General features: G+C 39.1%; 3 protein-coding genes across 10 annotated transcripts in view; 2 read left to right on the top strand and 1 right to left on the bottom strand.

Annotated features, from left to right (window-relative positions):
* Positions 1–26,767, top strand: part of LOC123528611 (prestin-like) — a 121,095-nt gene that overhangs the window by 59,033 nt on the left and 35,295 nt on the right. For all 8 annotated transcript variants that reach the window (XM_053522213.1, XM_053522211.1, XM_053522212.1 and 5 more), the window contains exons 4-8: positions 339–571; positions 5,739–5,903; positions 13,697–13,858; positions 18,018–18,100; positions 20,117–20,264. In XM_053522213.1, the coding sequence (XP_053378188.1) occupies positions 339–571; positions 5,739–5,903; positions 13,697–13,858; positions 18,018–18,100; positions 20,117–20,264 (791 nt within the window). The remainder of the gene's footprint in view (positions 1–338; positions 572–5,738; positions 5,904–13,696; positions 13,859–18,017; positions 18,101–20,116; positions 20,265–26,767) is intronic.
* Positions 6,590–8,793, top strand: LOC123538624 (putative nuclease HARBI1). Its single transcript, XM_045322844.2, has 3 exons — positions 6,590–7,339; positions 7,522–8,133; positions 8,226–8,793. Exons 1-3 carry the CDS (start codon positions 6,984–6,986, stop codon positions 8,587–8,589), a joined length of 1,332 nt encoding a protein of 443 aa, XP_045178779.1. The 5' UTR covers positions 6,590–6,983; the 3' UTR covers positions 8,590–8,793.
* On the bottom strand, positions 9,589–12,449 carry LOC123538625 (uncharacterized). Its single transcript, XM_045322845.2, has 3 exons — positions 11,651–12,449; positions 11,031–11,390; positions 9,589–10,654 (listed from the first exon to the last, which is right to left on the bottom strand). The coding sequence occupies exons 1-3, from the start codon at positions 11,840–11,842 to the stop codon at positions 9,902–9,904; spliced, it is 1,305 nt and encodes a 434-aa protein (XP_045178780.2). The 5' UTR covers positions 11,843–12,449; the 3' UTR covers positions 9,589–9,901.

Genomic DNA, 26,767 nt, shown 5'->3' with positions numbered 1-26,767 from the left:
ACGTTTTTTTCGTTCAAATTCGTAATTTTTCACTCAGGCCTTCTTTCGTTCAAATTCGTAATTTTTCACTCAGGCCTTCGGGCTTCATGGTTAGAGTACTACACATCTGAATGCAAAACCGTGTTTTATTTGCCAACAAAGCCTGCAAAACTAAAATCTATTTCCCAACTAAAAACATTCTTTGTGTAAAAAAGTTGAAATATCATGCTTCTATGTTTGCATAGAAACACTAGACTATAAGGTGTTTTTGTTGAGAAATTCAGTGTTCATGCTGTGACTACAAATAATGATGGATTTTGTATTGATAGAGTTTAGAAGTCAAGTTTATATCTATTCAGGTACTTTTGCTGTGGCATGTCTTATGATTGGCTCAGCAGTCTCCAAAGGGATGGATACTGTGTCAATACCCCATTCAACAGCTGGACTGGTTACTGTCGCAGGAAATCAAACAGGGAACCAGACTAACTTAACTGCCTCTGCGGCAGACGACACTTCTACCATGTCCCGTGAGGAAGTTGATCTCAGACTACAGTTTGCCATGTCAGTTACATTTCTTGTTGGAGTCATTCAGGTGAATTTTATATTAAATTTATATTTACGTATTCATAATTCATAAATTTTTAAATTGTCACCTGTGCTTTGTGTTGATGCACTTACCTACTTTTTATGCTGAGGTTACGAAATGGGATAAAATCCAGTTTTATGTTGTGTTTCCTTGCTTTCTAACAGGAAATCTGGCTACAAAAAAAACTAACTAATTTGATGATTGCAGAGTATTTTCTATATTCCCATGTGCTTTCAAAATTCATTCATGAGGAAGAAATTTTACATTGAAATCTAGAGAAATAAAATGTCAACCATGAAGATTTATTTCACTCTGTGGGAAATACGAGCAGTATTTTTGCTGCACTGAGCAATTTTGAAAGCTTTTTGCCTATTTGAGAACTGTTAGCAGACAAGGTTCATGTCAATTCTTAGTGATTTTATCTGCCTATTCCTTTGAGGCATGTACTACGAAAAGAATGTTTTACTGTTTTAGCAGTAGAATTCTGTACATGGAGTATCAAAATAATTAATAATAAATAGTTTCTATCTGTTATGGTAAGCATTTCTGCACTGAAATATAATATTAAGAGAGAAAAAATTCAGTGAAAACTTCTAGTGCAAATTTGGAGACAAGTCTTAAAAACTACAGCATCTGATTGGTTGATGCTTAGCTTTGTTTTGAAATTGACCAATGGCAAGTTTGAACTTTGTGAATGGTCTACAAAGTCAGTTTAGTTACCTTGGACCCATGTCTTCTGCAAATCACTTTACTTGCATGTAATATTATGGAAAGAAAAATAATTTACACTTCTCATGACTGTTCCTTCAGTTATTTCACTGTCTCAATTTCTGTGGATATTAGTTATGATGTAGACCCCATTATCATTACATTATTAAAAGGCCATAGGCTGGATGCATTAGCCTTAAGATTTAAAACCAAGTTTGAGAACCAGTCTCAGAATGCAGTGATGGTCAATTTCAAAATTTAAATCCGCATGTTTGATTAACTGGAAGTAATGGCATAAAGATTTTTGTTCCCATATTGAGAATAAAGCGCTGGTGTACAGAAATAAAAATCGTTTTATAAATTAATGGCAACTGGTGGGTAAATTTGTTACAAGGGCAATGTTGCTGTTTTTATGCCCCCGAAGGGAGGCATATTAGTTTTCAACTGTCCGTCCGTTCATTTGTTCGTTAGTTAGTTAGTTCGTTAGTCACAACGTTAACTTTTTGCATGAAGGCACTTTACTCGCGAACCACTGCACCTAGGACCTTTAGACTTCACATGCTGATAGTACTTATTGAATACACCACCCCTACTGACTTTGGGGTCACCAGGTCAAAGATCAAGGTCACAGGGGCCAACGTTAACTTTTTGCATGAAGGCACTTTACACACGAACCACTGCACCCAGGACCTTCAAACTTCACGTGCTGATAGTACTTATTGAGTACACCACCCTTACTGACTTTGGCATCACCAGGTCAAAGGTCAAGGTCACAGGGGCCAACGTTAACATTTTGCATGAAGGCACTTTACTCGCGAACCACTGCACCCAGGACCTTCAAACTTCACGTGGTGATAGTACTTATTGAGTACACCACCCCTACTGACTTTGGGGTCACCAGGTCAAAGGTCAAGGTCACAGGGGCCAATGTTAACTTTTTGCATGAAGGCACTTTACTCACGAACCACTGCACCCAGGACCTTCAAACTTCACATGCTGATAGTACTTTTTGAGTACACCACTCCTACTGATTATGGGTCACCAGGTCAAAGGTCAAGGTCACAGGGGCCAACATTAACTTTTTGCATGAAGGCACTTTACTTGCAAACCACTTCACCCAGGACCTTCAAACTTTACCTGCTGATAGTACTTTATGAGTACACCAACCCTACTGACTTTGGGGTCAAAGGTCAAGGTTACAGGGGCCAACGTTAACTTTTTGCATGAAGGCACTTTACATGCGAACCACTTCACCCAGGACCTTCAAACTTCACATGCTGATAGTACTTATTGAAGACACCACCCCTACTGACTTTGGGGTCACCAGGTCAAAGGTCAAGGGTCAAGGTGCTGCAGGGGCATTTGTCACCATTAGTGACAGCTCTTGTTCTAGAGTTAAAATTAGATATCTAAACATCTGACATGTTAAATTACTTTTAAAAATGTCTTAAAATCAGCTTGAAATGCACAGATCTTTAATCATTGGCAAATATCTAACAAAAGTACAAACCCACCAGCACATGGACCTATACATTTTATTTCACCATATTATAGGCCATGTATTTACGACTGAAAGAAAGATTCATTAAAATCTACACTGCTGAAAAAAATTCTGTTCGTGTAAATGTTATCTCCCATAGACTCCCATTATGGAAACTTGTGTTAGTTCAAAAATCTTAAAATCAGTCCAGCAAAACCTCAACCTGAAGTATATTCAGAAGTTTTGAAAAAATCAGGGTTTAATCATCTAGAAAAAAATTGTTCTGAATGTGTAGAACTGCCTTAAAAGCAACCAGTCAGAAGCTGGAGTTTGATTGCATGTCTCAAATACAGTTTTATAAAACTTGAATCAATAGAAAAAGAGTTTCAGTGTATCTGTTAAATGTAGTCAGTGACACAAACATTTCAGTTATTTGTTGTTTTAGTATAATTGCAACATGATTTAAACCTTTACTGAATTAATTACTGTCAGTGAATCTTAGACCCCCATAAAAGACAGTTGGCGTAATACTGTCATAACAAATTAACATTTAAACGTTCCAGTGACATCATCTACCATCTATCATACCTGATGCAGAACAAGTTGCATGCAAATTACTTGTATAATTTATAAAGTTATATATAATATTAATTATATGAGATGACCTTTTAATATCATATTTGTCCCTCTTGTCAAATTCAGCCTCACTGAGTTTTAGTTTCATTGACCCCAATATAAAACCATCTGTTACTGTGTTGGTAAGAAATTCAGATAAAACAGTGTTCATTTTATAGAATATTTTAATAATTTTTTTCTCCAATTTTTATGGGGGTGGAACTGGTGAAATTACCAGTCCACATTGCTCCATAACAGAAATATAGAGCAGCTTATCTCAAAGTTACTCATTTGCATTTCAAAGAAAGTCTGATTTTTTAATTTCAAAACGTATAATCATACTGTGAAATTATTTGTATTTGTTGGAGACTAATTTTTAAAGATTTTGGTATAGCATTTTTACAGATTTTGTTTTTTTGCATTAGTCCATTGGCAAGAAATTAAACCCCAACAAACACTAAAATTTCCTTTTATGTTATCTTTTTACAGATTTCATTTCACGGAATGCATAATTATGATTAATTAAAGTCTTTACTTGCACTAATTACCTGTAAGTGCAGAAATGCCACTTTATTGTTCGCATAATAATCTGTCATCATTTTAAAATAATATTTGTAGAGCGAATAACTGAATATTTATTTACAGTAATTACTTTAACTAGATTCTTTAAATCGGATTTTCGGAGCCTTGATGTCCAGTATCTTTGTCATTACTTCAAATATTAAATTGAAAACTTGCCGCAAGGTTGCTGCTCGCTGCCCGTGCAGTACCTGTGAAATCACACGGATGTTGAGCAATCATCGCATGGCAAATGCACAGTGGCCGCACCATTGCTGTGCAGCGGTCTTGATATGGGCAATTTGTTTGTTTGTTTTGGGTTTAACGCCGTTTTTCAACAGTATTTCAGTCATGTAACGGCGGGCAGTTAGCCTAACCAGTGTTCCTGGATTCTGTACCAGTACAAACCTGTTCTCCGCAAGTAACTGCCAACTTCCCCACATGAATCAGAGGTGGAGGATATGGGCAAAACAATTTAAAAAAATCTTGAAACTCTTGTTTGTCAATGTGCGATTGGCAAACTTAAGAGCAGAAATATAAATTTGTACACAACACTCCTCTTTATGACTAGGATGGTTAAAAATGTCACGGTGGCTGCACCGTCACCATATCCTCTCCGCACAGCCTCTGCATGGATGCCATACGTGCGTCGTATGATTTCTGTGGGAAGCTTGCGGAGAATGCCGACAACGGCACTGAAATTACTCAATTTCCATATAATCTCCATGCAGCATCCGTACGGGTTTCAGTTGTTGATGGCTCTATATTTCAGTTGTTGATGGCTCTATATTTCAGTCGTTGATGGCTCTATATTTCAGTTGTTGATGGCTCTATATTTCAGTCGTTGATGGCTCTGTATTTCAGTTCAGTCGTTGATGGCTCTACATTTCAGTCGTTGATGGTGCTATATTTCAGTCGTTGATGGCTCTACATTTCAGTCGTTGATGGTTCTATATTTCAGTCATTGATGACTCTATATTTCAGTCGTTGATGGCTCTACATTTCAGTCGTTGATGGTTCTATATTTCAGTCATTGATGGCTCTATATTTCAGACGTTGATGGCTCTGTATTTCAGTTCAGTCGTTGATGGCTCTACATTTCAGTTGTTCAGTCGTTGATGGTTCTATATTTCAGTTGTTGATGGCTCTACATTTCAGTCGTTGATGGTTCTATATTTCAGTCATTGATGACTCTATATTTCAGTCATTGATGGCTCTATATTTCAGTTCAGTCGTTGATGGCTCTACATTTCAGTCATTGATGGTTCTATATTTCAGTCATTGATGGCTCTATATTTCAGTCATTGATGGCTCTATATTTCAGTCATTGATGGCTCTATATTTCAGTTCAGTCGTTGATGGCTCTACATTTCAGTCATTGATGGTTCTATATTTCAGTCATTGATGGCTCTATATTTCAGTCATTGATGGCTCTATATTTCAGTCATTGATGGCTCTATATTTCAGTTCAGTCGTTGATGGCTCTACATTTCAGTCATTGATGGCTCTGTATTTCAGTCATTGATGGCTCTATATTTCAGTTCAGTCGTTGATGGCTCTACATTTCAGTCATTGATGGCTCTACATTTCAGTTGTTCAGTTGTTGATGGCTCTACATTTCAGTCGTTGATGGTTCTATATTTCAGTCATTGATGGCTCTATATTTCAGTCATTGATGGCTCTATATTTCAGTTCAGTCGTTGATGGCTCTACATTTCAGTCATTGATGGTTCTATATTTCAGTTGTTGACAGTTCTATATTTCATTTGTTTATGGTACTATATTTTAGTTGTTGATGGCTCTATATTTCAGTTATTGATGGGTGTGCTTCGGCTGGGATTCATCACAGTGTACTTGTCGGATCCACTGATCAGTGGTTTTACAACCGGGGCAGCATGTCATGTCTTCACCAGTCAGATCAAACATGTATTTGGTGTCCAGACAGCCAGATACAGTGGTGTATTTAAACTTGTATATGTAAGTTTCTGTGTTGCAATTTCTTAAAGATAGTTTAAATATGGTTATTGAGACAAAATTCTCATATATAAGCACAACAAATGTTACAATGTTATCCAAACTGTGAAATTGTTATTCACAGATACTAACTTTCATGTATGTCAAGGTTGCATCTGTCCCAATAAACAGAATTTTTCCAGTAATTTTTGTGTGTGCAAAACTCTGTTTTCTCTAATTATATCTGCATAAAATAGCTGTTCTGGCTGAAATCATTTGCTTGCTATTTTTTTACTTTGGAAATTATTTTCTCTTTAAAAAAAGTCCATCTTCATGAAGTAGCTGCTTTGGGCCAGAACCATGACATTTTAAACCAACAGTATCAAATTATTTGATAAATTAAATAATGTACAGTCATGTTATTTCATGAATTATTTCAAGGTATGTTTCATTAGATTTACTATGTAAGAAACATAGCTTAAGACATTGTCATTAAAGTGTGTCAGGAACTTTTACCATTGGCCAATGGTAGTCATTGGATTACAGGGAAAATTTCAAACCGTATTGATTATCTGGAGTACTTGTACCTGAAAATTTATGAAATTAGCAGAAATCTAGAAAATATTGTCTTCTGGTCAAAATTTCTACTGGAAGATGTTCAAGAAACATTCACAAAACATAATTATTAAGGAGTAGTTATAGCTGTTAAAGGTGGGTTCCCACTGCCGATCAGATCAACTCGATCATCCCGATCACCCAAATTCCCCGATCAGGCCCGACCATGCTCGACTAAAGGCGAATACACGACTTCTTCTCGACCTCTTGTCGATCACACACGATTTCCACACGATTATTCACGACTCCTTCACGACGTCAACCCGACCACCTTTCCGATTTCCGCTCGATCATCCCGACCTTTACACGATCCCTACACGATCTCAACTCGACCTACTGGATCTCTGCTCGATCGGTGTCAGATCTTTCCCCGACCCGATCGTCATAGTCGTACTCGAGTCGTAGAAGGTCGTGAACAGTCGTGTACCAAAACTTTTAGAATAAAAACTTCAAACAGTGTTGATCATTATCACTTCATCCTGAAACTTCATGGTATATGTTGTGTCCAGCATAGTATACATATTTATGGAGATTGAGCAGTTGCAGATGTGGGCCAGATGGTTAGAGCTCCAGAGAGACAGGGCCATTGCAGTGCTAGAGTTGGAACAAGAGGAAGAGGCTGAGGGTCGTAGGCATAGACGTAGGCGACAAATGCGCAGGAAAATATGGATGAAGCAGTGGCTTGCACGACGACCCCTGTATGGGCATTATGAGCAACTGCTACAGGAGCTAAACAGGGAAGACCCAAAAGGATACAAAAATTTCCTAAGGGTAGACGCTGATATGTTTGGGGAGCTTGTTGATCGCATATCACCCAGAATTCAGAAAAAGAACACCAACTTCAGGTAAATCATGGGTTTGATCCCCATCATTTTCACGTATTTCTGAAATAATTAGTCATCTAGTTACTTTTCCAACCAATTGACATCAACAGCTCTGTGCAATTGTCACTAATATTTAAGAAATTTTAATACGTTGTATAATAGCAGGCTAGTTATTACTTATCATTGTTCAATCTCTATTTCAGGGAAGCCCTGGAGCCTGGATTGAAGTTGGCGGTCACTCTTCGTCATCTCGCAACTGGAGCCTCGTATTCAGACTTGATGTACTCATTCCGAGTGGGAAGTAACACAATAAGTAAATTCGTCCCTGAAGTTTTGGATGCTATAATACAGGAGTACTCTGAAGAGGTTTTGCCAGACGTCGTCACTGCTGAACAATGGCAGCAGATTGCAGATGACTTCCGAACCAAGTGGAATTTTCCTCATGTCTGCGGGGCTCTTGATGGTAAGCACGTGAGGATAAAGAACCCGAAGAACTCTGGATCTCTGTTCTATAACTATAAAGGCTTCTTTTCCATAATACTACTCGCACTCGTAGACGCAAACTACAAATTCATCTGGGTAAGCGTTGGTGCTAATGGCAGTGCATCCGATGCCCAGCTATTCAATAACACTGAACTCAGAACCATGCTAGAAGAAAACAACCTTGGTTTGCCTGACCCTGATCCACTGCCTGGCGATGACATGAACACCCCATACTTCCTCATTGGAGATGACGCCTTCCCGTTGAGAACTTGGATGATGAAGCCATACTCCAGACGCAACTTGACCAACGAGGAGCGCATATTCAATTACAGGTTAGACAATCTTTTGAATTACTATTGGCAAAATAGCTATGCATTTAATCAGAAATTTGTTCTTATAAACCATCACCATCCTTTCATTTTAGGTTGTCCAGGGCTAGACGAGTGGTAGAAAACGCCTTCGGTCTTCTCGCTATGCGGTTTCAGTGCCTACTTGGCTGCTTGAACCAGATGCCCGAAACCGTTGACTTGATTATTCTTGCATGTGTCACACTGCATAACCTTATCAGCATACGGTACCCTGCCATTGCAAGACTGGCCGTCGACCAAGAGGACGAGCATAACCAATTAGTACCTGGTGAATGGCGCCAAGGAAGACAGTTGGCTGATGGTGATCGGACCCATGGAAGAAATGTGGTGACATCCGCTGGGGTCAGTCAGAGGAACTACATTAAACACTACTTCAACTCCCGAGCTGGTTCAGTTGAGTGGCAACAGAATATGATTTAGTGTGTTAGTTACTTTGGAAAGATATTTTGATGAAGTGTATAACCTATATGATGCGAGTATGCACAAGTTATGTAGTTATTAAAGTGATTTCCGATATGTTTAAGTATATTATAGTAAGTCATCTTCTATTTGGATATGATAGTTTCCATGATATGTTTGTTAATGGAGGAAATAAGCTTCAAGTATACATGTATATACAATAGAGTTGATTGTTTGTTTCTTGATTTTATGCCCTTTTTCGAAGTATTTCAATCATATCACGGTGGTGAGTTAACTTAGAACATGACCTAAGTCGGCAACAAGAAATAGCCACATACCAGTAATTTACAACTTTCATTTATAGTTCACCCTAGTTTCTGAGCCAATCACCGTCCAGAGATTTTTCAAATTTCTGCTCGAATATGTTCCATATAAGAACACTTCTGCACAAATAAGTTCGTATTATAACTAGGTCAGCAGACATGGCGCGCGCCAAATAGCAAGCCCAGCCTACTGTCTGGAACGACAGAAGTGTCGATTCAAAATGACGTCACTTCTGCTTTATCAAGCGGTAGTTACGTCATTTTGAATCGATAACGACTTATCCAAGTTACCGTTCAACCAATTGGCGCGCTGTATACGGATGGCGTGATTTTCCCCCGATCACATGACTTTAATTGAAGGCACAGGAATGATAGTGGGCGGGGTTAACTATAAGTCGGTCATAGTTCATATAATGGAAAAATAAACAAACTTAATACGGCGCTTCGCTTCGCTCGCTTGTATTAAATTTGGTTATTTTTCCATTATATGAACTATAACCTACACGTATAGGACAAGTTGCGGTAGCAGACATCTCTTCATAAGGTCGAACGTTTTAACTACCAGAACACAACGCTCACTTTTAATTGATTGATTAATTGTTTAGGGGCTGAAGAAAAATATTAAATTTTAGAATACATGTATTCTTAAGTAATTGCTACCAGCATGACCAGCCTTGTTTTGTTATAACAATACACATTTAAGTTCAACTTTTAATACTGACAGAAACCTACATAATAACAGGGTTATTTTGCCTTATGCCAAAAGTAAGCTAATTAAGTTTCTAAGTAAGATAAATTGCTATCCAAACAAATTTTACGAACAGTTTACATTGATTTACTTAAGAAGACTCAACAGTCAACAGTAATATTTATCAAGAATGAGGCTATTTAACCTTTATTCAAAGTAAAAACCAAAACGTCGAAAAACTAAATTCACAATGCACATAAACTTGAGTAAAATCACATCATCAAATCACTTGGCTGGTTCAACCATTTTCCAGTTACTTTGTTCAGTCCTTGGGTGCGTCATGCATCTCCTGGGTTAGGATGGGGGAACTATTTGGTGTCGAGACCATATCCATAGCCTGGCGGATGATAGATGCAGTCGTGGTTGGGGTTTCTATGGCGGGTGTAATGGACCTGTAAGCACATGTAGGCTGTTGCAAGATTGCCTGCACATTTGGTGGTTGCAGGTGAGTAAAACTTTTCAGCAGTGGTGTAAGATGGGCTGGTGGTGCAGATGCAGCTATATTGGTAGCTAGCTGAAAATCCTGCTGCATGTGATCCTGTTGCTGAAACTGATTCTGCTGCCATGCTGAGCCGAACTCCGCTGATATGGGAGCCTGTCTTCTGTATATAGATGATGTAGGAGCGGGAGGGACAGGCATGGCAAAAACTGGATCTGCTATCTGTTGACCTACATGCCCTGCTGCCTCTTGGGTGGCTAGTCGTCTCTTCTCCTCTTGGCTTTCCTCCGCAAGGTCCAGAGCCAGCCTTGTTGCACGTGTGACAAACACATTCATTCTCTGCTGGTCCATTTGGCGCATCAAATACACCAAAAACTGGCCAGTGTGTGCTGCTGGATCTTGCGCAACTGTGATGGCACCACGCACGGACTCCAACTCGGACGTCAATGAGGACAGTACACGCGCTGCTTTGGGACGGCAACCAGATACTGCTGATGTAGAGGGTGCTGACGAATCGGAGGCGGCGTCATCATCCTCTGTCTCCTCCAAGACAAGTTCCTTTCTCTTCTCCGCAAACTGCAAATATAGAAAGTACACAGAATAAATACAGACTTTTAAGAAGGTGCCCCGATGGCAGAGAGGTTAACGCCTTGGACTGCGAATCCTGTGTCATGTGTTGGCTTGAGTTTGAATCCCGGCTCTGAAATGAACTTTTCAGAAATGTTGTATGGTATTTCTCTTGCACAAGACTTAAAACATAGGTCCACATATGGCCTTGTATAATAGAGATATGGCCTTAGCTGTCGTTAAATCCGAGTCAAACTTAGGCAAAAAAACTGAACTCCCTTTTATACCATTAAAATTTAGAAATAATTTAATGCTTGATTACGTATATTTCTTTTAAGTGTATACACATGATTTATACAGGATTTTTATTACTACATGTACTTACTTTGGATCCCCTCTGAGTTCGCAGCTGTACCAGATAAGGGCGCAGGAATTCAAAGTTGTCCAAAATCCACTGTTGCCTTGCTGTGCGCTCTCCAGCACCAGATCCAGATTTGTTGGTAAGCTTAATTAGTTTCGAATACTGTGTTCTCATATTCGTGTACCAGATTGACGACAGGTCTCCAGGTTTGAGGCCCAACTCTGCCTCTTTCGCGGCCCATGTACTGTTCTTCTTCTCCTTATACTTGAATCCTGCGGATGATTTGTCGAAGAGGAACGAGTTCTCTCTTAACCACGCTACAAGGTCATCTTCTTCATCTTGCGTGAGTGTACGATGTAGTGTCTTCCGGGGCCTGATATCAGTCTGTAAACATTAAAAGTATACTTATGAATAACAAGGAAACTTCCAATTATGTTTGTTATTTTGCGCCTAAAATATTGCCGAAAAAAACATATACATGTAGAGTACTAATTGTAAAAATACATGACAAACATAGCAGTGTGTTATGATAAAATAAACAAATTATGCATTATATCCTTATAAACACTTGACACACAAAATATAAGTCTAATGACAGTTGTTTGTTCGTATTCGAAGGGAAAGCAAAATCAAAAGCTTAGTACCTCTATCTCAGGAGAAGTCGGACGTTCTTCTACTTGCTCTTTTCTGGTTTGCTCGGCAGAAGAGTCAGTAGGGGGTATAGGCGACTCATTACTCTCTTCCTGGGTGGGTTCCACGATTTCAGGCTGAGGCGCAGCAACTGCACATTTACTCGCAATTGTACTGCCTATCGGCCTTTTGCCTTTTCTCGGCATCTTTAGTTTGTAGTAGAAATGGCTTGGCTGAAGATGTTTTAACAGATATTGGTTTGCTAAAGATGTTATATCTTCAGCGTCCAAACAACTTATGAGACACTGGTCAGCACGCTTTTCTTGCTTTAGTCACGTGAGCTCGTGTATGGTCGAACAGTGATCGGGGTTTGATCGTGTGCGGTCGTGTGTGGTCGTGGAGTAGTCGGGTAGCAGTCTTGATAATCTGGACAAGAGATCGAACAGAGATCTACTTAATCGGGATGCGATCGTATATTACTCGAGTAGAAGTCGAGAAGATCGGTTACAGATCGGGTAAAAGATGTCAATCCGACCAAACAAGATCGCTACACGATTGTTTCTCGATTAACTCGATCTTCAACTCGATCAATACACGATCGCTTCCCGAGCTCTTCTCGACCGCTTGGCTACACGATCGCTACACGAATTTTTTTGACATGTCAAAAAAATTCGGGTAGAAAGCCCGAGCGATGCCGACCAAGGTAGACCTCCCCGACCACTCCCGATCAATCATGCCGACCTACCCAGACAAGTACCCGATCGCTTGATCGGGCTTGATCGAGTTGATCTGATCGGCAGTGGGAGCCCAGCTTTATGCCTCCTCTTCTCCAGGGTTTTTGCTTATTGTCCATCTGTTGGTTGGTTGGAAGACCATTTTGGTTTCTGATCAATAACAAGAGAATGCTTGGTCCCACAATGGTCAAACTTCATAGGATGACTGCCTGTGATCAGTAGATGACCCCTATTGATTTTGGTGATTAGTAGGGCAAAGGTCAAGGTCACAGTGAGCTGGATACTGAAAATGGTTACCGTTCAATAACTAAAGAAAGCTGTACCCTACAGTTGCCAAAATTTGTAGGGTTATTGCCTGTTGCCAGTAGATGTCCCCCTTTTTCTGAGGTCAGAAGATCAAAAATCAAAGTCACATTGACCTCAAGACTGAAAATAGTTTCTGCTCAATTTGGCCTACAGTCGTCAAACTTCATAGGATTATTGTCTGCGGTCAGTAGGTGACCTCCATTGTTTTGGGTAGTTGTGGGTCAAAGGTCAAGGTCACAGTGAGCTAGGGACTGAAAAAGTTTCTGCTCAATAACTGAAGAAAGCTGTGGCCTACAGTTGTCAAAATTCATAGGGTTATTGCCTGTTGTCAGAAGATGACCCCTATTGTTTTGCAGATTAGTAGGTCAAAGGTCAAGGTAACCATGATCTTATGACTGAAAACAGTTTCTGCTCAGTAACCAAAATCACCTTGGCCTACAGGTCACAAACACCATAGGATGTTTGCCTGTGGTTAGTATGTTGCCCCTATAATGTTGGAGGTCAAAGGTTTAGGTCATAGGGATATCAGAACTGAAAATGGGGCAGGCTATCATGGGTGAGGGGCATGCATATTTTCCAAACAGCTCTTGTTATAACAAAAAGTTTTCTTAAAGATACTGCTGATTTCAAATAACCTTTTCCAAATTTTTGTTCTGTACTGAAATGTTTTATGTGACTTAAATATATATCATGGAGGAAAGAAAATTAGTGGAAAATATCATTTTTGCTTTTTGTCATGTTGCTTAACTTTGCTGTCAAAATGAAGGAAATACTGAATTTTATAAATTCTTTAACATACTTTGGCAATTTTAGACATTAAAGAGGGGACCATGAATATAATGTGTAAGCACTATTTTTTGCAGTTTCCTTAGTGACACATATGACTTATTGCTGAACATGCTGTTCCTAACAGTATTAAAACCCCAAACTTTAAAAAGACAACCTGTTCACAGTATTTCTCTAACAGAATGTTGATTTTTTTTTCTGTCATACAAAATATAATTTTCTTATATTTTTCAGACATACCGTGATTTCTTCTCAAACATCGATACAGCAAATTACGTCACCATTTTACTGTCCATTGTCTGTATCACCATATTATATTGTACATCGAGATTTATAAACCAGAATCCCAAACTTAAACCCAGGATGTTCATGCCAGTACCCATTGAATTAATTGTGGTTAGTATTTTACTATATATTATGTAGAGGCATCCATATAGTCAAGTAGTTAGGGTCACTGACTTTGAATGACTTTGAATCTCTTGCCACTCACTGATATGGGTCTGAAACCTCAGTAAGGGCATAGAATTTTTTCATTATGTCTCCCCCTCTCTGGAGGCATATTGTTTTTGCCCTGTCCGTGCGTGCATCCGTCTGTCAGTCCATCACACTTCATTTCCGATCAATAACTGGAGAACCATTTGACCTAGAACCTTCAAACTTCATAGGGTGGCAGGACTTATGGATGGAGTAGACGACCCTTACAGTTTTTGGGGTCACTCCGTCAAAGGTCAAGGTCACAGGGGCCTGAACACGGAAAACCATTTCCGATCAATAACTTGAGAACCACTTGACCCAGAATGATGAAACTTCATAGGATGATTGGTCATGCAGAGAGATTACCCCTATTGATTTTGGAGTCACTGCGTTAAAGGTCAAGGTCACAGGGGCCCGAACAAGGAAAACTTTTTCTGGTCAGTAACTTGAGAACCACTTGACTCAGAACGTTGAAACTTCAAAGGATGATTGTTCATGCAGAGTAGATAACCTCTATTGATTTTGGGGTCACTCTATTAAAGGTCAAGGTCACAGGGGCCTGAACATGAAAAACCATTTCCGATCAATAACTTGAGAACGACTTGACCAAGAATGTTGAAACTTCATAGGATGATTGGACATGCAGAGTAGATGACCCCTATTAATTTTGAGGTCACTGCATTAAAGGTCAAGGTCACAGGGGCCCGAACAAGGAAAACCATTTCCGGTCAGTAACTTGAGAACCACTTGACCCAGAATGTTGAAACTTCATAGGATGATTGGTCATGCAGAGTAGATGACCCCTATTGATTTTGGGGCCACTGTATAAAGGTCAAGGTCACGGGGGCCTGAACATGAAAAACCATTTCCGATCAATAACTTGAGAACCACTTGACCCAGAATGTTGAAACTTCGTAGGATGATTGGACATGCAGAGTAGATGACTCCTATTGATTTTGGGGTCACTTAGTTAAAGTTCAAGGTCACAGGAGTCTGAACATGGAAAACCATTTCCAGTCAGTAACTTGAGAACCACCTGACCCAGAATATTGAAACTTCATAGGATGATTGGTCATGCAGAGGAGATGACCCCTATTTATTTTAGGGTCACTCTATTAAAGGTCAAGGTCACAGGGGCCTGAACATGGAAAACTATTTCCATTTAGTAACTTGAGAACCACTTGACCCAGAATGTTGAAACTTCATAGGATGATTGTTCATGAATAGGAGATGACCCCTATTGATTTTGGGGTCACTCCGTTAAAGGTCAAGGTCGCAGTGGACAGAAAATGGAAAAATGGCCTGAACATGAAAAACCATTTCCGATCAATAACTTGAGAACCACTTGACCCAGAATGTTGAAACTTCGTAGGATGATTGGACATGCAGAGTAGATGACCCCTATTGATTTTGGGGTCACTTAGTTAAAGTTCAAGGTCACAGGAGTCTGAACATGGAAAACCATTTCCGGTCAGTAACTTGAGAACCACTTGACCCAGAATGTTGAAACTTTATAGGATGATTGGACATGCAGACTAGATTACCCTTATTGATTTTGGGGTCACTTGATGAAAGGTCAAGGTCACAGGGGCCTGAACATGGAAAACTATTTCCATTTAGTAACTTGAGAACCACTTGACCCAGAATGTTGAAACTTCATAGGATGATTGTTCATGAATAGGAGATGACCCCTATTGATGTTGGGGTCACTCCGTTAAAGGTCAAGGTCGCAGTGGACAGAAAATGGAAATCCATTTCCAGTTTATAACTTCAGAACCATTTGACCTAGAACCTTCAAACTTCATAGGGAGATAGGAATAACAGAGTAGGTGACCCCTATTGTATTTGGGGGTCACTTCATCAAAGGTCAAGGTCACAGGGAACTGAACATAGAAAACTCTTTCCAATCAATAACTTGAGAACCACTTGACCCAGTGTTGAAACTTAATAGGATAATTGGACATGCAGAGTAAATGACCCCAAATGATTTTGGGTCACTTGATCAAAGGTCAAGGTCACAGCAGCCCAAACATGGAAAACCGTATCCAATTCATAACTTGAGAACCACTAAGCCCAGAATGTTGAAACTTAGTGGGATGATTGGACATGCCAAATAGGTGATCCCTATTGCAGCCAACCATCAGTGTCTCTTTGACTTCTGCTCTTCTCCCCTATTGACTTCTTGCATATATGACTATGCAGTGGGGGAGACATGCGCTTTTTTACAAAAGCATCTTCTAGCTTAAGGAAGCTGTCAAGTTGGCTTACAGAAGGTTGATGGTTCTATATAGGTGAATGCTAGTGTCTGAAATATTGCCCAGAGGTTCTATATAGGTGAATGCTTGTGTCTGAAATATTGCCCAGAGGTTCTATATAGGTGAATGCTTGTGTCTGAAATATTGCCCGTAGATTCTATATAGGTGAATGCTTGTGTCTCTATAGCAACAACCTCCACTAGAGTAACAACCACCCTGAGCAACAACCTCCTCTATAGCAACAACCTCCTCTATAGCAACAACCTCCACTAGAGTGCCTGCAACCTCTCCATAGCAACATACTCCACTAGAGTGCCCATAACCTCCACAAGAGTAACAACCTCCCTGAGCAACAACCCCCTCTATAGCAACAACCTCCTCTATAGCAGCAACCTCCTCTATAGCAACAACCTCCACTATAGCAACAACCTCCTATAGCAACAACCTCCTTCTATAGCAACAACTTCCACTAGAGTAACAACCTCCCTGAGCAACAACATCCTATAGCAACAACCTCCTCTATAGCAACAACCTCCACTAGAGTAACAACCTCCCTGAGCAACAACCCCCTCTATAGCAGCAACCTCTTGTAGTATAACAGGCTCTCTGAGCAACAATCTCTCTGAACACCAACCTCCTCTACAGCAACAACCTCTCTGAGCAACAACCTATCTGAGCAACAACCCCCTCAAGAGCAACAACCTCTAGTGCAACAACCTCTCCTGAGAAACAGTCTCCTTTTGAGCAACAACCTCTATTAAGCAACACCCTCCTCTAGATCAACAACCTCTCTTGAGCAACAATCTCCTCTTGAGCAACAACCTCTCTTAAGCAGCACCCTTCTCTTGAGCAACAACCTCTCTTAAGCAGCACCCTCCTTTTGAGCAACAACCTCTATTAAGCAACACTTCTAGATCAACAACCTCTCTTGAGCAACAATCTCCTCATGAGCAACAACCTCTCTTAAGCAGCACCCTCCTCTTGATCAACAACCTTTCTTAAGCAGCACCCTCCTCTTGAGCAACAACCTCTCTTAAGCAACACCCTCCTCGAGATCAACAACCTCTATTGAGCAACAATCTCCTATTGAGCAACAACCTCTCTTAAGCAGCATCCTCCTCTAGAGCAACAACCTCTCTTAAGCAACAATTTTCTTTCAGCAACAACCTCTCTTAAGCAGCACCCTCCTCTTGAGCAACAACCTCTATTAAGCAACACCCTCCTCTAGATCAACAACCTCTCTTGAGCAACAATTGCTTCTTCAGCAACAACCTCTCTTAATCAGCACCCTCCTCTTGAGCAACAATCTCTCTTAAGCAGCACGCTCCTCTAGATCAACAACCTCTCTTAAGCAGCACCCTCCTCTTGAGCAACAACCTCTATTAAGCAACACCCTCCTCTAGATCAACAACCTCTCTTGAGCAACAATCTCCCATTGAGCAACAGCCTCTGTTAAGCAGCACCCTCCTCTAGAGCAACAATCTCCTCTTCAGCAACAACCTCTCTTAAACAGCACCCTCCTCTTGAGCAACAACCTCTCTTAAGCAACATCCTCCTCTAGAGCAACAACCTCTCTTAAGCAACATCCTCCTCTTGAGCAACAGTCTACTCTTCAGCAACAACCTGTCTTAAGCAACACCCTCCTCTTGAGCAACAACCTCTCTTGAGCAACAATCTCCTCTATGTCTATGCCCTGATGTAAAGTGTATGTCTTGATCTTGCAAACTTCAAAATACCAATCAACCAGATACAGAGTTGGATGAGATTGGAAATTTATCTTGTGCATTATCTTTATCACAAAATCCTACCTTTTCTGTATATTTCAGGTTGTTTTGGGTACAGTCATCTCCTATGCAATCAAACTAGAGGAGAATCATGGTGTTGTTGTAGTTTCAGACATTCCAACAGGGTATGAATATGTTTATATAACTAGATTTGTACCTACAGATTAACACTAAAATGTGTTGAAAATGTGAAATGACTTCCACTTGTTCAGGTAAAAGTCAGTATCTTGAATTCTGGGGGACTGATCATTTACCTCGAGATAGCTGAAATTCCACTTACTATGATACTTGGTTCAGGAGTATTTCACTTCATATAATATGTACATGTTAATTTAAGCATGTTTTATTTATTTCATATTTGCAATTGATGATCATGCCTTATGAAACAAACTTTTCACTTTGACACACACAGGAATTTGACATACAGAACTTCAGATTTGCTTCTACACAGTGGAAGTGGCAGCATGTCAGATTTGACTGACCTGACCAGATTTGCTTCTACACAGTGGAAGTGGCAGTGTGTCAGATTTGACTGACCTGGCCAGATTCACTTCTACACAGTGAAAGTGGCAGTGTTTCAGATTTGACTGACCTGACCAGATTAGCTTCTAAACAGTGGAAGTGGCAGTGTGTCAGATTTGCAAAACCTGGCCAGATTCACTTCTAAACAGTGGAAGTGGCAGTATGTCAGATTGGAATGACCTGACCAGATTTGCTTCTAAACAGTGGAAGTGGCAGTATGTCAGATTTGACTGACCTGACCAGATTTGCTTCTAAACAGTGGAAGTGGCAGTGTGTCAGATTTGACTGACCTGACCAGATTTGCTTCTAAACAGTGGAAGTGGCAGTGTGTCAGATTTTACTGACCTGACCAGATTTACTTCTAGACAGTGGAAGTTGCAGTATGACAGATTGACTGACTTGACTAGATTTGCTTCTACACAGTAAAAGTGGCAGTGTGTCAGATTTGACTGACCTGACAAGATTTGCTTCTAAACAGTGGAAGTGGCAGTGTGTCAGATTTGACTGACCTGACCAGATTTGCTTCTAGACAGTGGAAGTGGCAGTGAGTCAGATTTGACTGTCCTGACCAGATTTGCTTCTAGACAGTTGAATTGGCAGTGTGTCAGATTTGACTGACCTGACCATATTTACTTCTAGACAGTGGAAGTGGCAGTATGTCAGATTGACTGACCTGACCAGATTTACTTCTAAACAGTGGAAGTGGCAGTATGTCAGATTGGAATGACCTGACAAGATTTGCTTCTAAACAGTGGAAGTGGCAGTGTGTCAGATTTGACTGACCTGACCATATTTGCTTCTAAACAGTGGAAGTGGCAGTGTGTCAGATTTGACTGACCTGACCATATTTACTTCTAGACAGTGGAAGTTGCAGTATGACAGATTGACTGACCTGACTAGATTTGCTTCTACACAGTAAAAGTAGCTGTGTGTCAGATTTGACTGACCTGACAAGACTTGCTTCTAAACAGTGGAAGTGGCAGTATGTCAGATTTGACTGACCTGACCAGATTTGCTTCTAGACAGTGGAAGTGGCAGTGTGTCAGATTTTACTGACCTGACCATATTTACTTCTAGACAGTTGAATTGGCAGTGTGTCAGATTTGACTGACCTGACCATATTTACTTCTAGACACTGGAAGTGGCAGTATGTCAGATTGACTGGCCTGACCATATTTACTTCTAGACTGTGGAAGTTATAGTATGTCAGATTGACTGACCTGACCAGATTTGCTTCTACACAGTAAAAGTGGTGGTGTGTCAGATTGGACTGACCTGACCAGATTTGCTTCTAGACAGTGGAAGTAGCAGTGTGTCAGATTTGACTGACCTGACCAGATTTGCTTCTATACAGTTGAAGTGGCAGTGTGTCAGATTTGACTGACCTGACCATATTTACTTCTAGACAGTGGAAGTGGCAGTATGTCAGAGATTTCAGAAATACTTTTACAAAATTGAAGTCGCAGTATTTCATATTTGACTGACTGGACGTTAGATTTACTTTTTACACAACAGAAAATTTGACTGAAAGAAAGTGGAAGTGTTAACATTTTAAAAGAAGGAACTTTGAAACAGGAAAGTCAGAATTTTGTAATGATATGCCTTTGTAATTATTTCAGTTTGCCAGAGCCAAACCTGAAGGCGTTAAGGCGGATTCCTGATGTAATCTCAGATGCTATAGCATTAGCTATCGTGATATTTGCAATCTCTATCTCTATGGGCAAACTGCTGGCAAAGAAACATGACTATGAGGTGGATGCCAATCAGGTAATTTAACTTTCTCCATTGGTAATGTCAGATGCTATAGCATTAAGTGTTTTAAGATTTATGACCTCTGCCTCGATGCTGGCATAGAAAAATGACTCTGAGGTGGATGCCAGTTAGGTAATTTGATTTCCAGTTTTACATAGACTGGCTGGGTTTTGAGAAATCAGTACAATGTCCTTTAATTTGACATTGAAAAAAAAATGACAAAGGAAGTGAAAATTGGTGTGAAGTTTTTAGGCAGAATTTAAGTTCTGGTTTTGTTTATGGTTCAAAAGCGATGCAGTGCTAAGCTTTTCAAAATATGTATATGCACTACACTGCAATTATTCGAAATCTGTTTCTCAATAAATTAAGTGAACGTCAAAATGAATGTCAAGGCTGTTTCTTTCAGATGGTTTTAAGATGAATAACTGCAGCTGCCTTTGTTTGATTAATAAGGTAAAGTGATAGACAGTTAAACTTTACAGTTGTTGCCTTTTGCTTTATTTTACCCAAATATTACTCAATCAAATCAGCAGCCAGTCAAGGTTGCAACATAGTCTAGTTGCTAAGCCAGAAGGTGGCCTAAGACAAGTCAAAATTATAACGAAAAGTCAATTTTTTGAAGATAATTGAATTTTGCTTAAGGTAAGTGTCTGGTAAATACAGGTGACCACTAATACAGTTTCAGTTGTATAATAGGGTTATTATGATAGTAGCTTGATCTGGGATGCTGTATTGGTTCGAGTGGATTTTTGTCAAATCGGATCTCACAAGGCGCACAAACAGTGAGTGTGATCCAACCTTGCCAAATCCACGAGAGCCGAATACAAAATCCTAGAACTAGCTACTGTTATAATGACCCATTTATTATATACCTCCACCTTTTTAGCTCACCCGAGCCAAAGGCTCAGTGTGAGCTATTGTTATCACTCACCGTCCGGCCACACTTTTCTTTAAACAACATCTCCTCCTAAACCACCAAGCCAATTTTGACGAAACTTCACATCACAGGGATGTTCCTTGGATGGTCCTCTTTAAAAATTGTTCAAAGAATTGAATTCCATGCAGAACTCTGGTTGCCATGGCAACTGAAAGGAAAAACTTTAAAAATCTTCTTGTCCAAAACCACAGATCTTAGGGCTTAAATATTTGGCATGTAGCATCATCTGATGGTCCTCTACCAAGATTATTCAAATTATCCTCTTAGGGTCAAATATGGCCCCGCCCTGGGGGTCACATGGTTTACATTGACTTATATAGGAAAAACTTTAAAAATCTTCTTGTCCAAAACCACAAAGCGTAGAGCCTCAATATTTGGCATGTAACATCATCTAATGGTCCTCTATGAAGTTTGTTCAAATTATGCCCCTGGGGTGAAAAGAGGCCCCGCCCCGGGGGTCCCAAATTTTACATAGAGTTATATAGGAAAAAAACTTTAAAAATCTTCTCGTCTGAAACCGCAAGATCTAGACCTTTGATATTTGGCATGTAGCATTGCCTTGTGGTCCTCTACCAAGAGTGTTCAAATTATTACCCTGGGATGAAAAGAGGTCCCACCCTGGGGGTCCCAAGTTTTACATAGACTTGAATAGGAAAAAACTTTAAAAATCTTCTTGTCTGAAACTACAAGGCCTAGGCTTTTGATATTTGGTATGTTGCATTGCCTAGTAATCCTCTACCAAGATTATTCAAATTATGTCCCTAGGGTGAAAAGAGGCCCCACCAGGGGGTCCCAAGTTTTACATAGATTTATATAGGAATTTTTTTTTAAAATCTTCTTGTCTGAAAGTTCAAGGCTTAAGCCTTTGATATTTGGTATGTAGCATTGCCTAGTGGTTCTCTAACAAAATCGTTCAAATTATGCCCCTGGGGTGAAAAGAGGCCCTGCCCTGGTGGTCACTTGTATGTGTTATATAGGAAAAAAATACTTTAAAAATTATCTGATCATATTTCCTGGACTGTTTAATTATAATTACCTGATGACCCCAAGTAATTAGGGGTCACTTGACTGTGACCTTGACCTACTGAATCGTGACCTGCTGACCTACTTTTTCGTTTTTGAAGTTACAGTATAGAAATTTGGATAATTATATTTTTTTATACAGATTTCAATACTCATCTTGAATAGTCTTAATTGTGACCTTCTGACCTACTTTCTTGTTTTTGAAGATACAGCATGAAAATTTGGACCACATGTAGAACTTTTGATATAGATTTCAATACTGATCCTAAATATTATTAGCCCTGACCTACTTTCTTGTTTTTAAAGCTACAGCAAAGAGATTTGGACCACCTGTATAATTTTTTAACAGATTTCAGTATTTATCTTTAAGAATCTTTACCATGACCTTCTCATCTATTTTCTTGTTTGTTTTTGAAGCATTAGCAAAGAAATTTGTTTAACCAAGCAATTAATCTCAGGTGAGCGATATAGGGCCATCATGGCCCTCTTGTTGTTTGTCGTTTGATTATTGAACAAAGTCTTCAATGTTTATCGATGTTAAAACGGAACTTAGTGCATTTTTAGCTCACATGTCACAAAGTGACAGTGTGAGCTTTTGTGATCGCGCAGCGCCGTCGTCCGTGCGTCCGTGCGTAAACTTTTGCTTGTGACCTCTCTAGAGGTCACATTTTTCATGGGATCTTTATGAAAATTGGTCAGAATGTTCATCTTGATGATATCTAGGTCAAGTTCGAAACTGGGTCACGTGCGGTCAAAAACTAGGTCAGTAGGTCTAAAAATAGAAAAACCTTGTGACCTCTCTAGAGGCCATATTTTTCACAAGATCTTCATGAAAATTAGTCAGAATGTTCACCTTGATGATATCTAGGTCAAGTTCGAAACTGGGTCACGTGCCTTCAAAAACTAGGTCAGTAGGTCAAATAATAGAAAAACCTTGTGACCTCTCTAGAGGCCGTATTTTTCACAAGATCTTCATGAAAATTGGTCAGAATGTTCACCTTGATAATATCTAGGTCAAGTTCGAAACTGGGTCACGTGCCTTCAAAAACTAGGTCAGTAGGTCAAATAATAGAAAAACCTTGTGACCTCTCTAGAGGCCATATTTTTCATGGGATCTGTATGAAAGTTGGTCTGAATGTTCATCTTGATGATATCTAAATCAAGTTCGAAACTGGGTCAGCTGCGGTCAAAAACTAGGTCATTAGGTCTAAAAATAGAAAAACCTTGTGACCTCTCTAGAGGTCATACTTTTGAATGGATCTTCATGAAAATTGGTCAGAATGTTCACCTTGATGATACCTAGGTCAAGTACGAAACTGGTTCACGTGCCGTCAATAACTAGGTCAGTAGGTCAAATAATGAAAAAACCTTGTGGCCTCTCTAGAGGCCATATTTGTCATGGGATCTGTATGAAGGTTGGTCTGAATGTTCATCTTGATGATATCTAGGCCAAGTTCGAAACTGGGTCAACTGTGATTAAAAACTAGGTCAGTAGGTCTAAAAATAGAAAAACCTTGTGACCTCTCTAGAAGCCATATTTTTCACAAGATCTTCATGAAAATTGGTCAGAATGTTCACCTTGATGATATCTAGGTCAAGTTCGAAACTTGGTTATGTGCCATCAAAAACTAGGTCAGTAGGTCAAATAATAGAAAAACCTTGTGACCTCTCTAGAGGCCATATTTTTCATGGGATCTGCATGAAAGTTGGTCTGAATGTTCATCTTGATGATATCTAGGTCAATTTCGAAACTGGGTCAGCTGCGGTTAAAAACTAGGTCATTAGGTCTAAAAATAGAAAAACCTTGTGACCTCTCTAGAGGCCATACTTTTGAATGGATCTTCATGAAAGTTGGTCAGAATGTTCACCTTGATGATATCTAGGTCAATTTTGAAACTGGGTCACATGCCATCAATAACTAGGTCAGCAGGTCAAATAATGAAAAAAACGTTGTGACCTCTCCAGAGGCCATATTTTTCATGGGATCTGTATGAAAGTTGGTCTGAATGTTCATCTTGATGATATCTAGGTCAGATTTAAAACTGGGTCACATGAGCTCAAAAACTAGGTCACTATGTCAAATAATAGGAAAAAAACGACGTCATACTCAGTTCAAAACTGGGTCATGTTGGGACAGGTGAGCGATTCAGGACCATCATGGTCCTCTTGTTTATGTATGCTATTTATAGACCTGTGTCAGGTCATGCATATTATTGTAGTCCGGCAACATACAATACAGATACAATATGGAATTTTTTACTGCCTGTTCATATTTACTTGTCAAATACAAGCTGTTTGTTTGTTTGTTTTGGGTTTAACGCCCTTTTTTAACAGTATTTCAGTCATGTAACGGCGGGCAGTTAACCTAACCAGTGTTCCTGGATTCTGTACCAGTACAAACCTGTTCTCCGCAAGTAACTGCCAACTTCCCCACATGGATCAGAGGTGGAGGACTAATGATTTCAGACACAATCGTTTATCAAATAGTCACGGAGAACATATGCCCAGCCCGAGGATCGAACTCACGACCCCGCGATCCGTAGACCGACGCTCTACCTACTGAGGTAAGCGGGCGGGTCTTTCTTGGTGGCCAGTGTGTAGAGATAGAACAATATTTTTTCAACTGCAGAATTAAAGATTAGAAAATATAGAAATATGTTTGGAAGTCCTTCAGTATACTTAAAACAGCAACATATATTTACAATCTATCATAATTGAATTAATATTTTATTGCAAATTATCTCTAACAAAACATTCCTGTGATTAAGAAAGAACTGCAACTCTAGCTTGCTTTACAGTTTTTTGAAAAGGGGGAAGTAACCTTAACATAATTTGAACCAAATGACCTCTTGGTTTTGCTATAGTCCATTTTTGTGTTTGAATATAGAAATGGAATAGTTAAAAGCAATTTTTGACAGCTTAAAACATTTTAATGCTTTTGATATTTTATGTGCAATAAAGTTTACAAACAAATAATGTTGCTATATACAGAATACAGTATAAAAAACCTTATGTTATATAAAGGGTTCAGCATATATTCTGTCATACACAGAATTCAGTAAAAATATTCAATATCATTGTAAATCTTAAAATAAACTATGATTAAAACAATAAAACTTGATTTAACCAAATATGGCAGGTCAGGGCACATGATGTATGTTGTGGAATAGTAAATACATACATACTTTAATGTTACTGAGAAGATACACAGGGGACAAATTGCAGCCAAAAATATTTATACAATAAATCAGTAGTAATCAAAATTCTTTCAACTACACAATATTCACTAGCGGCCATTAACATATGGAGGTAAAATTAACAGCTTAAGAAGTAGTATTAGTAACTTTTTAACTTGAAACTCGACAACTTTGGCAAAAAAGCAAAGAATGATTTATAAATTTTTCCAGGGTTTCTTACATAATTCTAAATCGTCAAGTATTGCCTAACCATTGTGTACACATTGCTCAGAATATAGAACTGCCAGTACATATTACTGTAATGCTAAGGTAATTTATGAATGTTAAAAAGGATGCACAGCTTTGGCTTTGTGAATGTTTAACAATCCTTTACATGTGAAGTCAAAAGCTGCTTTAATATCCATTGTAACTCCCTTTCAAGGAAAAAGTAAAGTAAAATAACATTCTATTTAAAAAATAAATGAGCCGCACCATGAGAAAACCAACATAGTGGCTTTGGGACCACATGGATCCAGACCAGCCTGCGCATCCGCTCAGTCAGGTCAGGATCCATGCTGTTTGCTTTCAACGCCTACTGCACAAGTAGAGAAACTGTTAGCGAACAGCATGGATCCTGACCAGACTGTGTGGATGCACAGGCTGGTCTGGATCTATGTTGGTCGTAAAGGCACCATGTTGGTTTTCTCATGGCGCAGCTCAAATTATATCTGACACTTAACAACTGAAATGGTGCAAAGGGGACATTTTGGGTGTATAAACATTCATCAAGGTTCTGCTAAATTGATTTATCAAACAAAAAATCATATTAATTGTATCTTCATAGCTGAAAATATTAATATCTTGTAAAACATTAGGACATAAGAAAAGCAATAGGGTTATGAAATTGAAGTGATCAACATTTAAATTTAGTATTTTTTTCATATTTATTTGTGAATGGGGTTACATCACAAGATTTGACACATTGGTAAGAATAAAATGTAGTTTATGAAAAAAAGTATTTTCCTTTAAATGTGCAGTGTTTGAGTTACATAAAAAATTAAAGCTGTTACAATAATGCTTGGTTTGAAAAAATAAATCACAGTTGAAAACTACCCTTCATATAAAATGTCACACTTTCTAGGATTCACAGGGGACAAAATTAACTATATAATTTGATATAAAACTGCTTGAGCCATTCACCTGAAACTGCACACATTCATTGACTACATTGATTTGAATATAGTTTGCCCCAAAACACTTTCTAAAACTGAACTTATTTAAAGTATGGTGAGAGAGGAGAAAAAGCCTCTTTATTTTGAAAACCAATCATATGCATTATTACATGGTTAGAAAAGCAATGCTGTATATGTACTTGTACAATA

The sequence above is a fragment of the Mercenaria mercenaria genome, chromosome 13 (genome assembly GCF_021730395.1).
Source record: "Mercenaria mercenaria strain notata chromosome 13, MADL_Memer_1, whole genome shotgun sequence".
NCBI classification, from domain to species: domain Eukaryota; kingdom Metazoa; phylum Mollusca; class Bivalvia; order Venerida; family Veneridae; genus Mercenaria; species Mercenaria mercenaria.
This window is presented reverse-complemented; position numbering and strand designations above follow the sequence as displayed.